The 14176-nt window shown below is 40.1% G+C and overlaps 1 protein-coding gene across 2 annotated transcripts in view; it reads left to right on the forward strand.

Annotated features, from left to right (window-relative positions):
- The window catches only part of ANO6 (anoctamin 6), a 118776-nt gene that overhangs the window by 66764 nt on the left and 37836 nt on the right, over positions 1 to 14176 (forward strand). For both annotated transcript variants that reach the window (XM_044280377.1, XM_044280376.1), the window contains exons 5-7: positions 420 to 698; positions 4976 to 5089; positions 6074 to 6189. In XM_044280377.1, coding sequence (XP_044136312.1) covers positions 420 to 698; positions 4976 to 5089; positions 6074 to 6189 — 509 coding nt within the window. The remainder of the gene's footprint in view (positions 1 to 419; positions 699 to 4975; positions 5090 to 6073; positions 6190 to 14176) is intronic.

Below are 14176 nucleotides of genomic sequence, written 5' to 3' on the forward strand. Positions count from 1 at the left end.
ACTAATGAGTATCGAGGTTTGTTTTGCCGTTAACCGTTGTTTTGTTACAGAAAAAACTGTATTAAAATAGAAGTTTAGTATTTTTCTGGATCTGCTGAAAATGTTGTCGTATATGGCTAGCAATTCAAATGACTGGTCGTCCATGTAATGCATGGAATAGGATGGATCTGCCAGGGAGCGAGATGCTACTACTCAGTGGCTCTCTGCTCCGGCTCATAGAGCAGATCACCTGTCTAGGATGTCTTTATGTCCTAATACCCCATTAATCATTACTTCGCAGGTCATATTTTGTCTTTAACTATTCTCTAACAATATATAATATTTATATATATATATATATATATATATATATATATATATATATATATATATATATATATATATATTTCTCTAACAATCTCTTATGAAATCTGCTTTAGGTTTCAGATAATGGACTTGTGTTTGTGAAGGTGCACGCTCCATGGGAGGTCCTTTGTACTTATGCGGAAGTGATGCATATCAAACTGCCTATACAGCCCAATGATCTAAGACAAAAGCGTTCAGCTTTTAACTGGTTCACAAAGATTTTTAGTGTCAGTGAGGATGTGATAAAGCCAGAACAAGAGTTCTTCACGGCTCCATTTGAAAAGGATCGCGTAAATGACTTTTATATAAACGACAGAGATGTATTCTTCACTCCAGCTACAAGAAGCCGCATTGTAAGTAGACTTGAAACCGTGTAAACGAAATCACATCAGCCAAGGGATATGGTTAAGTATATGCAAAGTGTATTATTATAGATTTCTATGTATTGCATTGTAAGGACTCCATATTAGGCCGTATTAGGACTCTGTACAACCTCCGGTATGTGCAGCGGTTGGCCCCATATACTTAAAATGGACTTTGAGGGTGCGTGCCTGACTGCTATTACATTCAATCTTCTCTTCGTCACACTTGCAGGGGTAGGAAGCACCCTCCTTAGTCACTGTTGGGGGTCCGAGCGGTATGGCCCCCAGCGATCATATATTTAATTTAAAGGGAACCTGTCGCCTGGATTTTGGATATAGAGCTGAGGACATGGGCTGCTAGATGGCCGCTAGCACATCCGCAATACCCAGTCCCCATAGCTCTGTGTGCTTTTATTGTGTCAAAAAATGATTTTATAGATAAGTAAATGACCCTTCAATGATTCCTGTCTCCTCCGTGCTTCAGAGAGGAGTCCAGCGTTCTCTGGCTCTGAGCCCAGCACCGGCCCGCATCCCCTGAATCTCCTCCTTGCTCCCCAACGTCACAAAGCTAGAGCGCCGTAATCTTGCGATGCACGAGCTAACACATGCGCCGTTCATTCCCTGAGGCTGATGCCAGCACAGGGAAGGAACACTATGCCGACACTGTGCATGCACTAGCTCGTGAATCGCGAGATTACGGCGCTCTAGCTTTGTGACGTCGGGGAGCAAGGAGGAGATTTCTGAGGATATGGGGCGGTGCTGGGCTCTGGAAATGTTAGTAGCCTCATTTACATATCTATAAAATCTTTTTTTTTTTTTTTTTTTTTTACACAATAAAAGCACACAGAGCTATGGGGACTGGATATTGCAGATGATCTAGCAGCCCATGTCCTCAGCTCTATACCCAAAATCCAGGTGACAGGTTCTCTTTAAAAGTCATCATTGAGGATACCCCTTCAAGGGCAGTACTGTACTAGTAGTCTGAACGGCCCAAATATTATTGTGCAATTTTGCGAATACAGTTGCAAGAAAAAGTAAGTGAGAAAAATTGTGGTTGGGTTGTTATCTTAGAAACAGTACAGGACAAGACACAATCTAAATGAACTGCTTGGAGGAAAAAAAACACTGCACACACACACCAGGATCTCCCATTACAACTGTAAAGCATGGTGGAAGGAGCATCATGGTTTGGGGCTGTTTTGCTGCCTGAGGCCCTGGATGCTTTGTGATTATTGAGGGAAGAATTCATTCTAAGTTTTATATTAAGAGATTTTACAGGAGTATGTATGGGTAGAAGTCCATGACCTCAAACTGAAAAGACATTGATCAATGCAACAGTATAATAATAATAATCTTTGATTATATAGCTCCAACATATTCTGCAGCTCAGTAACCTAAAGTGAGCTCTAACCGTTTACAGTATGTTGTATTTATGACGGAAGCGCTCACCCTTTTTCTTCCTTCTCGCCAGTGGCTGATCATCCAAATTCCAAAATTCCTCATTCAGGAACCATATGCATTATTATGGCATTAGTCCCTGGTTTCTGCTTTTCTACTAGATATTGGAACATAGCGATTGTTTTGTTACCAGCAGGGCCTGTTTCAGGAGAGCAAAATATCCTATGATGCTGTTACGCTACTTTCACACTAGCGTTCTTACTGGATCCGGCACGGTTCAGCAAAAACGCTTCCATTACTGATAATACAGCCACCTGCATCCGTTATGAACAGATCTGGTTGTATTATCTTTAACATGCTGCTGTTGGCTCTCTGGTATGAGAATGGAACGGGATGCATTTTGAAGCGTTTTTTTTCCGGTATTGAGACCCTATGACTGATCTCTATACCGGAAAATATTAACGCTAGTGTGAAAGTAGCCTTAGGCCTCTTTCACACGGGCGTCATGTTTTTGGGCCGCATAAGATGCGGGTGCGTCACGGGAAAATGCGCAATTTTTCTGCATGAGTGCAAAACATTTCAATGCGTTTTGCATGCGCGTGAGAAAAATCGGCATGTTTGGTACCCAAACCTGAACTTCTTCACAGAAGTTCGGGTTTGGGTTCAGTGTTGTTTAGATGTTATTATTTTCCCTTATAACATGGTTATAAGGGAAACTAATGGCATTCTTACTACAGAATGCTTAGTAAAATAGGGCTGGAGGGGTTAAAAAATCAAATAAAAATAATAATAATTTAACTCTCCTTAATCCACTTGTTTGCGCAGCCCGGCTTCTCTTCTGTCTTCATCTTTGCTGTGTAGTAGGAAAAGGACCTTTGATGACATCACTGCCTCATCACATGGTCCATCACCATGGTGATGGATCATGTGACGGACCATGTGATGAGCACAGTGATGTCACCTAGCAACCGTGCGTGAAAATTTCACCGCATCCACACTTGCTTGCAGATGCTTGCGATTTTTCACGCAGTCCCATTCACTTCTATGAGGCCTGCGTTGCTTGAAAAACGCACAAAGTAGAGCATGCTGCGATTTTCACGCAACACACAAGTGATGCGTGAAAATCACCGCTCATGTGGTACAGCCCCATAGAAATGAATGGGTCCGGATTCAGTGCGGGTGCAATGCATTCACCTCGCGCATTGCACCAGCACAGAATTCTCGCCCGTGTGAAAGAGGCCTTAGTTGAGTCAATAGACTTGCAGTTGGGCAGGTATTTATGGTACAAAATGTATCTACAGGTGAAACTCTAAAAATTTGACTATCGTGCAAAAGTCCATTTATTTCAGTAATGCAGCTTAAAATTAGAATATTGTGAAAAGGTTCAATATTCTAGGCTCAAAGTGTCACACTCTAATACCCCCTGAGCAAAGGGTACCTTAAAATTGTGACTTTGGGGTTTCATAAGCTGTAAGCCATAATCTTCCAAATTATAACAAATAAAGGCTTGAAATATCTCGCTTTGCATGTAATGAGTCTATCACATATGTTAGTTTCACCTTTTAAGTTGCATTACTGAAATAAATTAACTTTGCACGATATTGTAATTTTTCGAGTTTCACCTGTAGATTACATGTGTCTGACACTGGCTCCAGGGGATTTTCTGGAGAAGCAAGAAAGTGGTCTGTGACTAGCACCCTTTAACACAACACAATTTAAAGGGAACCTGACATCTCGGATATGCAATTTTGGCTACCCACAGTGCCTTATTCATGTGCTCATAGGGCTCTGAAAGCCTTCATGACTTGAACAGACTCATTTCTGTACAATGGGAAGAAGATTAAAAGTGCATTTACTATAGGGTAGCCCGCCACCAATCTCTCCAAATCAAACTGCCTAATAGTAAATCTGTATTAGTTGCCCATAGCAACCTATCAGAGCTCAGCTTTCAGCTCCTACAGGGCTCTGAAAAAATGAAAGCTGAGCTCCGATTGGTTGTTATGGACATTAAAGCAGATTTAGTGACAGGCTGTTTGATTTGGAGACATTGGAGGCTGGCTGCTTTTTTGTGGGCCACCTTGTAGTTAAAATACAGCAACAAGAACTGCTTCCAGAGCCCCACAAGTGCATGAATGAGGTACTGTGCACAACTAAAATTGCATATTTGACATGTCAGGTTCATATGTTAGGGTACTTTCACACTAGCGTTTTTCTTTTCGGGCATAGAGTTCCGTCCTAGGGGCTCATACCGGAAAAGAACCGATCAGTGTTATCCTAATGCATTCTGAATGGAGAGCAGTCCGTTCAGGATGCATCAGGATGTCTTCAGTTCAGTCTTTTAGACTTTTCAGGACAGAGATAATATCGCAGCATGCTACGGTTTTATCTCGGGCCAAAAAAACTGAAGACTTGCCTGAATGCCGGATCCGGCATTTTTTTTCCATAGGAATGTATTAGTGCCGGATCTGGCATTCAAAATACTGGAATGCCGGATCCTTCCTTCGGGTCTGCGCATACGCAGAGCAGTACAAATGTGAAAAAAATATCAAAACAGATCTGTTTGTCTGTATGACAAACTAACAGACAGATCCGTTCTAGCAATGCATTTTTAAGACTGATCAGGATCCTGATCAGTCTTGAAATGCAATTGGTTTGCATGCGTTGCAGGGAAGGAACTGCCTGCTGGATTCCTCTGCCGCAAGTGTGAAAGTAGCCTAACCTCACATCTGTGTAGCTTGCATACACTTCTTCTTGCCTACAAGCTTTTTCAGTACATGTCTGTTACTATTAGTAACTAGTTACTATTTTGCATGAATACAACTGATTCTGGATATTTTCTGTATATTGACTGTGTGATTTCATGTTTTCAGGTTCAGTTCATTTTGTCTCGTGTCGAATATGCAGTGAAGGAAAATGTGAAAAAATTTGGAATCCACAAATTGCTAGATTCTGGGATCTACAAGGCTGCATTTCCTCTTCATGATGTAAGACGTTTTAGATGTTCTCATAGATCTTTCTAGAGTGTGTGGGTGTTTTTGCAGAATGGACTTCTGTACCGCCAATTACATTATATGTTTGTTAGAACCAATAATACACATATATAAAGGTGTCATGAGTTTGGAGTTCAGAAAGTAGCCGAGTGAGAGTGCTGGGCGATTAGAGAGAGCAAGTGCGGCCACTTCTCCATTCACTGCTATGGGACTGCTGGAACTAGCAGAGCCAGCACTTGCCTATTTTCAGAACTCTCATAGCGATAAACAGAAGGTGGCCACGCATGTGCAGCTGCTCTCTGTTCACTTCAGGGGTCCGTACTGGACCTGAACCGGGGATTTGGGGGTTCCTGTCATGTACAGGGCCCATTGTTCTAGTGATTGGTGGGGGTCCTAGCAGTTGCAAAAGACCAGTATGGGGGATATATGAAGATCTAAATTGTCAGTTTTCAGGCATAAAGTTGAATTTGTGCACAAATAGCACTTGCTGTAATAGGGGATAGTTGGCTAGCTGAGTATTTGTATAACTGTGACTTAAAAAAAAAAAAAGCAAACTAATATCAAACTAACTTCAGTAGAGAGATGTAAAAAAAAGGTATAGGAACATCTCTAGGCATTTATATTTTAGGATGTACCAAATTTATCAAAGTGCAGCATTTGATACGTTTAAGTTAATTACGGCATTGTAGTCTGAGGCAAACTGACTTAAGAAATTTGCTCATGTACAGTGCCTTGAAAAATAATTCATACCCCTTGAAATGTTCCACATTTAAAAGTATTTTATTGGGATTTTATGTGATAGAACCAACGCTAAGTAGCAAGTATGTGTGAAGTGAAAAGAAAATGATGCATGGTTTGGAAATTATTTAGTGAATAAATGAAAAAATGTGGAAAAGGGGGTATTAACTTTTTTAAGGCGCTGTAAATCCCAAGTGATTTAACTCAGTTTCTGACCTGTTTTGTTTGTTCCTTTCACAGTGTAGATTTAATGTCAAGTCTGAAGATCCCAGATGCCCAAATGAAAGATATCTGTTGTACAGAGAATGGGCCCACCCGCGTAGTTTTTACAAGGTACAGCCATTGGATTTTATAAGGTAGGGAGGTCTAGAGTATTACTTCAAGCTGAGATTTATGTGACATAATTTGATATTATGGCACAACAGTAACAAAGAATGTTTAAAAAAAATAATAATTGTAATTATTGGATGATTATAACACTGTAATATGTCTGCTTATTTCTCCACGTCTGGGGGGCCTGCTCTCTCCTTGTCATCAGCCTTTTTAGGGTGCTTGCACTCTATCTTTTGCTCTCAAAAGGCTAGTGCGCTCCCTAATCTTCTCCAGTCTATCGCGGTTTACTCCTGCTTATTTAACCACTTCACGACCGCCCATTGACTATAAAGTTCCTTGGGCTGGTTGTTTATCTCTGAATGGACATTCTGGAACGTCCATTCAGAGATGGCAGCTGTACGCTAATCATGCAACTGCAGGAACCGTTCCTGTATGTTCCTGCCTTCTAGATCGCTGTATACAGCCCAACGGTCATGTGATCGCCAGGACCGGGTGAGTGCAGGAGCTGTCAGGGCTTCCATAGACCTCGATCAGCCCTGCACTGAGGCTGTACAGCGCTGTATTATGCTGTACAGCCTCTCTTGGGGGTGTATTTCCCCTGTAACTGGGGCTACTATGTCAGTTACAAGATCTGGGGGGAACATTAAGAAAAATAGAAGAAAAAATATAAAATGGCCACATTTGGTGTCACCGCGTCCGCAACGACCGGATCTTCAATAATATCATATGATGTACCCAATCAGGTGAACGCCGTAAAAAAAAAATTGCATTTCTCCAAAACAGATTTTTTTTTTTTTTTTTTTTTTTTTGTGAGCTCACCTCCCAAAAAAACACTATGGTAATCATTTAAAAAGTCATATGTACTGTTTTTATTCTGTAAAACATTAAAAATAAAATAAAAAATATAGACCTATTTGGTATTGTTGCATCTGTAATGACTGGATCTATAAAAAAAAAAAAAAAAATAGAAAAAAGACACCAAACAGTTTTTGGGTGACTTTACCTGCCAAAAATTAGATAAAAAACAAACAAACGTACTCCAAAATGGTAAAAAATAAGGCTCATTCAACAAAAAAGATTAAAAAAAGTTATCGCTCTTAAAAATCATGACAGAAAATTCCATGTTAGAAAATCCAGATGCTGCTTCTTTCCTTCTGAGCCCTGGCATATACCCAGATAACAGTTTATGACCACAATTGGGTGTTACTGTATTCAGGAAAAAGTGGGTAGCAAATTGGGGGAGGATATTCTCCTGTTATGTTTTGTGAAAAAGAAAGTTTGTGCCTAAAAATTTGTATTAAAAATTCAATGAAACAGCTGTTGAGTGAAGTGCTCTCTACACCCCTTATAAATTCCTTGAGTGGTGTAGTTTAAAAAATACGGTCACTTTTTGGGGGTTTTCACTGTGGGGTTACCTCAGGGCCTCTTCAAATGCAACATGGTGCCTAAAGACCATTCTAGCAGAATCTGCCCTCCAGAAACCATATGGCGCTCCTTGCCTTCTGTGCCCTGTCATGTGCCCAAACAGCGGTATACGACCACATATGGGGTGTTTCTGCAAACTGCAGAATCAAGGTAATAAATATCAAGGTAATAAATATTTGTTTTGTTGTTAACCCTTGATTTGCTCCAGGAAAAAAATTATTAAAATGGAAAATCTGCCAAAAAAGTGACATTTTGAAATATTACCTCCTATTTTGTTTTAATTCCTGTGGAATACCCAAATGGTTAACAGCATTTCTAAAACCAGAATTTTGAATCGTTTGAGGGGTGTCATTTGTAAAGTGGGGTTATTTATGGGTTGGTTCTATTATGTAAGCCCCAAAAAGTGACTTCAGAACTGAACAGGTCCTTAAAGGGTTTCTATCACTTCGCTGCACATATTTAGCTGTCAGACACTAGCGATCCGCTAGTGTCTGCTCTGCCCAACCATCCTAATATAATTGCTTTTGGGGCAGCCGTTTTGCTAAAAAAAAAGAACTTTTATTAATATGCTAATAAGCCTCTAGGTGCTATGGGGGCGTCATTAGCACCTAGAGGCTCAGTCTACCTTCAGAAACTGCCGCCGCCCAGCGCGTCCCTCCAGCCCGCCCATCTCCTCCTGAATGCGATCCTCCTTGTGAGCGTATGTATTCTGCGCATGCGCAGTGAATGTCTGACCGCTTCCTTGCTCAGACATCTCCACTGCGCCTGCGCGATGACGCCATAGTGCTCCGAGGAACAGGCGCAGTGGAGATGTCTGAGCAGGGAAGCTGTCAGACATTCACTGCGCATGCGCCGAATACAGGCGCTCACAAGGAGGATCGCATTCAGGAGGAGATGGGCGGGCTGGAGGGACGCGCTGGGCGGCGGCAGTTTCTGAAGGTAGACTGAGCCTCTAGGTGCTAATGACGCCCCCATAGCACCTAGAGGCTTATTAGCATATTAATAAAAGTTCTTTTTTTTTAGCAAAACGGCTGCCCCAAAAGCAATTATATTAGGATGGTTGGGCAGAGCAGACACTAGCGGATCGCTAGTGTCTGACAGCTAAATATGTGCAGCGAAGTGATAGAAACCCTTTAAAAAAGTTGACTGGCAATTTTCTTAAAAATTTCAAAAATTGCTTCTAAAATTCTAAACCTTCTAGTGTCCTAAAAAAATAAAATTACATTACTAAAATGATGCCAACATAAAGTAGACATATGGGGAATGTTAATTAATAAATATTTTGAGGCATCACTGTCTTAAAAGCAGAGATTAAAATTTTGAAAACGGTGATTTTTTTCCCCATTTTCGTTAACTTTTGGATTTGTTTTATAAATAAAGGTAAAACATATTGACTCATATTTACCATTAACATGAAGTGCAATGTGTCACAAGTAAACAGTCTCTGAATGGCTTGGATAAGTAAAAGCCAAAGTAGTTATTACCACATAAAGTGACACATGTCAGATTTTGTGGTTGAGGTATCTTCCCACAAGGCTGTGTCCCTGAGCAATAAGATTTAGCTTCTAGATTCCTATGAAGGTGTGCAATTATTATGTTCATTTGCCTGTGTACCGACTTCTACCTGTTATCTGGATTTGTCCCTTTGCTGCATGGTCTGACCTGACTGCTCCTTGTATTGACTCTGTGCTGCCCGCCAAAACCTTTTAGACTGTTTACTTGATTGCACGAAAACTGCTTGCGTGCTTCTCAGTTTTTTTCCTGGCTACGGTTTTGCATGATCCCTCAGATGAGACCCCCCCCCCCCCCATTCAGACCTCAGATCAGAGACACCCCCCCCCCCTATTCAGACATCAGATCAGACCCTCTACATTCAGACCTCAGATCAGCCCCCCCATTCAGACCTCAGAGCAAATAAACTAAAAATAGAAACTTACCGCTCCTGCTCCAGATGCTGTCTCTCCTAAGGTCCAGCTCTCTTCTTCCTGTTGCGCACAGCGTGAAGTGGGGGTATGTGGAGTGTATTTTATAGGGCGAATAATAATAATACGGTATGCTTGTTTTTTTTATTTTTGTTTTTTAACCATACTAACTTTGTAATTAAAAGAATTATTAGACTTGAAGGAAGGTTCTTGACTTTTGAGAATAGGAGCTTGATGGTTTGATTTCTTGATGTCCACTTCTGGATTTTTTTTTAAAAATATTATATTTAGATCTTTTTGACCATCTAATGCTTATCGGTTTAGATTCCAGTTTACATCTAAACAGGACGGGCACCCTGTATTAACGGACCTCCCCTTGGGCACCTTAAGTAAGTGATTGGCAGGTTATAAAAACCTGTTTTTTGGACAAATAGAGCATCAGTGAGGTTTAATAAGGCCAGCTTAGGATTCTTCTTCTTAGTCCGGACATGAGGATATCTTTAGGTTATAGGGGTAAAATCTGATGACAGAATCCCTTTAATTGACATTTTGTACTTCTGTAATATCGAAATTTACTGTCATTTCTGTTCCTTCAATAAAATGTTTTAAAAACGTAATATTTTTCTTGGGGAGAAGTGTATCTCAAAGTGTAATTGATATATTTTACACATGCAATCACTGGAATTCTTTTAGAAACCAAATAATCTTTATTACATATATAATTGGTATTTATATCTGTTTAGATGTAAACTTGAATCTAAACCGATAAGCATTAGATGGTCAAAAAGATCTAAATATAATATTTAGATCAGCATCTGCTGATCATATGGTCTTATACTGTCTCATTTATTACTGTGCTGTAGCTATTAATAAAACAGTTATTTTTCTTTTATTCAACGAAATTTGTGTGTTGTATTAGTTCTTATTGTCTATACTGCTAAACACTAATTTCACATGCAGTTGAGCGATAAAGAAAAACGTGTAAAGTCGGTAAGGCTTCTATTTCTACTTGGTTAGAGGAGATTTCTATACTTTTTCTGAGGACCCCATGTACGTTCAAACAAGTGTGTTTGATTCCCAATGAGCTATTTGGTCCATGCGGTAAATCTGGCCACATTTAGTTAACCATTGTGGGATTGGTGGGGGAGCTGTAGATTTCCAGCACAAAGCTATTAGTCTTGCTGCCGCCAACAGGTGTTGGCATAAACTGTCTTTTATGCCTAGTATTAGAAGAATGGGACAGCATACCCAGAAGGCACATCTGTGGTGTTTATGTATATTAATTGTATATTTTTGTTGTGGGATACATCTTGTGTAGTCTCTCCGGAGTGTAGTACCACCTAGTGAGTGTTTTGTAGTAGTTCTTTTGGAGACGGGCACATCGGAAAACTCTAGGGGTTCGCGCTAAGTGTTTTACTTCCTCATCAGTGAATGCAAGAAAAATATTTTTTGGTATGGCAAGTGTCAATCATAAAATGTCCTTTAAAAACTGGTAATTAAAAACGCCCTATGCTCTGAGAAGAAATCTGTTTGTTTGTCCAGTGAAACGTGCATCTTCTTGATAGTCCTGGTCAGTTCAGTTTTAGCCCCTGTCCTAGACCCAAATCCGTTTTCCTGATGAAAAGTCTAGATGGCAATACATTGCATTTTTAGCAATATGCCACCTTTTTGCAGCCATTTTTTTTTAGAACCAATTGAAGTGTATAGAGCTATTCACATAGCTTTTTTTTTTTTTACTTGAAGTGATAATGGGGCAAATAGACCCCATTCAAATCAATGGGCCTAGTCTTAATGGCAGTGTAGACAGAAGTGCATCTAAAGGCCATTAAAAATGGCTACACGTGCCTTTTGAGGGGTTAAAAAAATAATAATCTCCACTTGATGGTGTGGGGACACTTCTCACTGGATGCAGTAGGACCTGCACACCCAGCATTTTTTTATTTTTTTTTTGCACTTTGAACAAGTTGTTGTTGAACAAGTGTCCACACCATTACCATGGGGGAAGCAGAAGTTTTTTTAGATTACTGTTTAGAGGGAGGAGAGCAAGAATGCTGACTTTCTCCACTGTTTCTCAAGCCCTAAGGATTTTATCAAGACTTTTAAGCATATAACTATCATGACCTTTTGTGTATAGAGGACAGAAAGAATAGTGCATCTCGTGGGCAGAATTACAGTGATTACATTTCGGTCTCATTTTCGGAAATAATTATGTTGCTTCACAGCTGTTAGGGGAAGATTTATCACGGAGGAGGTGGATTTTGAAGTCTGTCTTGCAGGGGTCTGCTTTGCCATAATGTGCACCAAATATAGTATATCAAATGTGGCGCAACGTTAAATTTGGTGCGTCTTTAAGGCAACAATTTTTGCGACTTTAAAAAGTTGCTGTTCATAAATCTAAAGTGAAGTGAGTGGGGTAAAAATGCAAAATTAATGTTTTCACAAATATGCCCAAAAAGTCATAAAGCTCTATTTTGCGCTTCCATGCATATCTAACAAATGGCAATGCATGTTAGGTTAGGTTAACATCATCATAACTATATCTCTACAAAAGTTCAGTGCGGCCCCTTGCTCCTTCATGACTGGCCCGTCCTCTGCGACATCAGAAGCTAGCCAAAACTCCACCCGGCTGCTCATCCTGCGTCTCGCCAAAATCTGCCAGTCATCTGCTCTGCACATGTGCGAGATTGTGGCGGCATGCAGGATGAGCAGGCAGGTGTAGTTTTGGTTAGCTTTTGATGTCTCAGAGGCGGGGCGGTCATGAAGGAGCAAGGGGCAGCACTGGGAGCTTGTGTAGAGGCGGACCCGGGCTCTTCAAGGAGATGGGCTTGGACACCTGCATAAGGAAGGCTTGGCCTCCGGCAACCTTTTTAAGGGATTCTGTCAGCAAGATTTTCGATATAGAGCTGTTCATATCATCCTATCAGTCTCCATTATCTAATTAAAAATATACTAGTCTTACCCCCACCTGTCCTTTTCATTTTTGATAAAAATATGTTTTATTTATATGCAAATGACCTTCATAACTTGCCCAAGGGGCTGTCCCTCTGGCCGTTTGTGCCCAGCCGCGCCCCTTCTCTTGGAGCCTTATCTCTATATTACTAAGAGTTCATAAACATATCAGTAAAATAAGAACTGAGCTATGAGTGTTTAGGAGGTCAGAAAGCAGACATAAGGAGTCCGTCAGCTCCTTGTATGACGGAAAAGACCAAAACGCCAAAGGTTGCTACTAGAGCATCTCGGCTATGTACAGAAAAAAGGACGCCATATTTTTCATAAAGACCAATAATTTTTTTAGCTCAAAATGAGTACAATGCAGTTTTAAAAAATGTATACATGGCCTTTAAGATGCTGTACACGTATGATAGGTGTGTAAACAATTATTCTGTTGCTAAATCAAACAGGAGTAAACCATTCCAGAAAGGCACAAACCTATTGCTTTCTTTGGATAATTCACAATTCAGAACAATACAGGAATCTACACAGTATTCATCCTTTATTTGCAAGAAATGTATGAAGTTTTGCCAACAAGATTAGCTTGTGGTGGAAAGGGGTTTGATTTGTGCAAGGTTTCCATCACTTTTCATTTAGAAAAATAGTATAAAACAATGTCAAGTATAACAGTTGTTCAGTAGCTTGCACCTTGTTAGGGAAAATATCTCATAAAAGGCAATGCAGTGCCCTGGTTGTAGTACAGGTTTAGAAAAACAGGCTGCTTTCTTCCAGAAGCAGCACCACACTAGTCCATAGGTTGTATGTGGTATTGCAGCTACGTTCCATTGACTTCAGTGGAGCTCAGCAGCAATACCCATACATTACCCATGGGCAGGTGTGGCATTGCTACTGGACTAAAGCAGCCATGTTTTCTAGTCCCATCCGATAACTTTTAACAATCTCGCTATAGGATCTTCCTTTTTTTTTTTTTTTGCACTTCCTGTAATAATCAGAATTGTTCTAAATTAGAGATGAATCAGTTCTACCAATTTTGGAATTTCCTTTTAGAAGGAAAGCTAATCCATATGTATTTAAAAGGAAAGTTAATTTGAATATATTTCACAAACTCAGAAGTATGCAAATTAGCTTTCCTTTCCCCCAAAAAAACCATAAAGTCTATCTGATGCCAGCAGATAGAACGAGCACTGTTGCATATCAACTTGTTCTTGATTTCTTCTACATCGACACAATGTAAACAGTCTCTTATTTTATTATAAAAACTAATAAAAAGAGAATAGAAAAGAAAGATACTAATTTATGTTTCCCAAAAAAGGCAGAGCAGCGATGGCTGGACTACAGTATTCCTCATGCATACTTGTTGGGTCTCCCAAATGAGAGAGTACCCCTAAGGCCATTCTGTGAACCTTTTTGGAGGGAGAACTGGCTTGCATGTTCTATTTAAAGAAATGTAATACTACTGGGACATCCAGTTCTCTTGTCCTATTGAGAGGAGAACTGGCCTGCATGTCTCACTTCCAGTGCGGCCTGGCCTTTCCTTTCTTCTTTTCTTCTTTTCTTCTTTCCTTTCTTTCTTTCTCTCTCTCCCTCTCTCCGTGTTCTCTGAATCTGTCAGAAAAATGGGTCCTAAGAGACCAGAGACCAATATATACATTTTCAGAATAATTAGAGAACATTTTTTGTTTGTGTAGAATCACTTCAGGCCTGAAATAAA

Source organism: Bufo gargarizans, chromosome 2 (assembly GCF_014858855.1).
Source record: "Bufo gargarizans isolate SCDJY-AF-19 chromosome 2, ASM1485885v1, whole genome shotgun sequence".
Taxonomy (NCBI): Eukaryota; Metazoa; Chordata; class Amphibia; order Anura; family Bufonidae; genus Bufo; species Bufo gargarizans.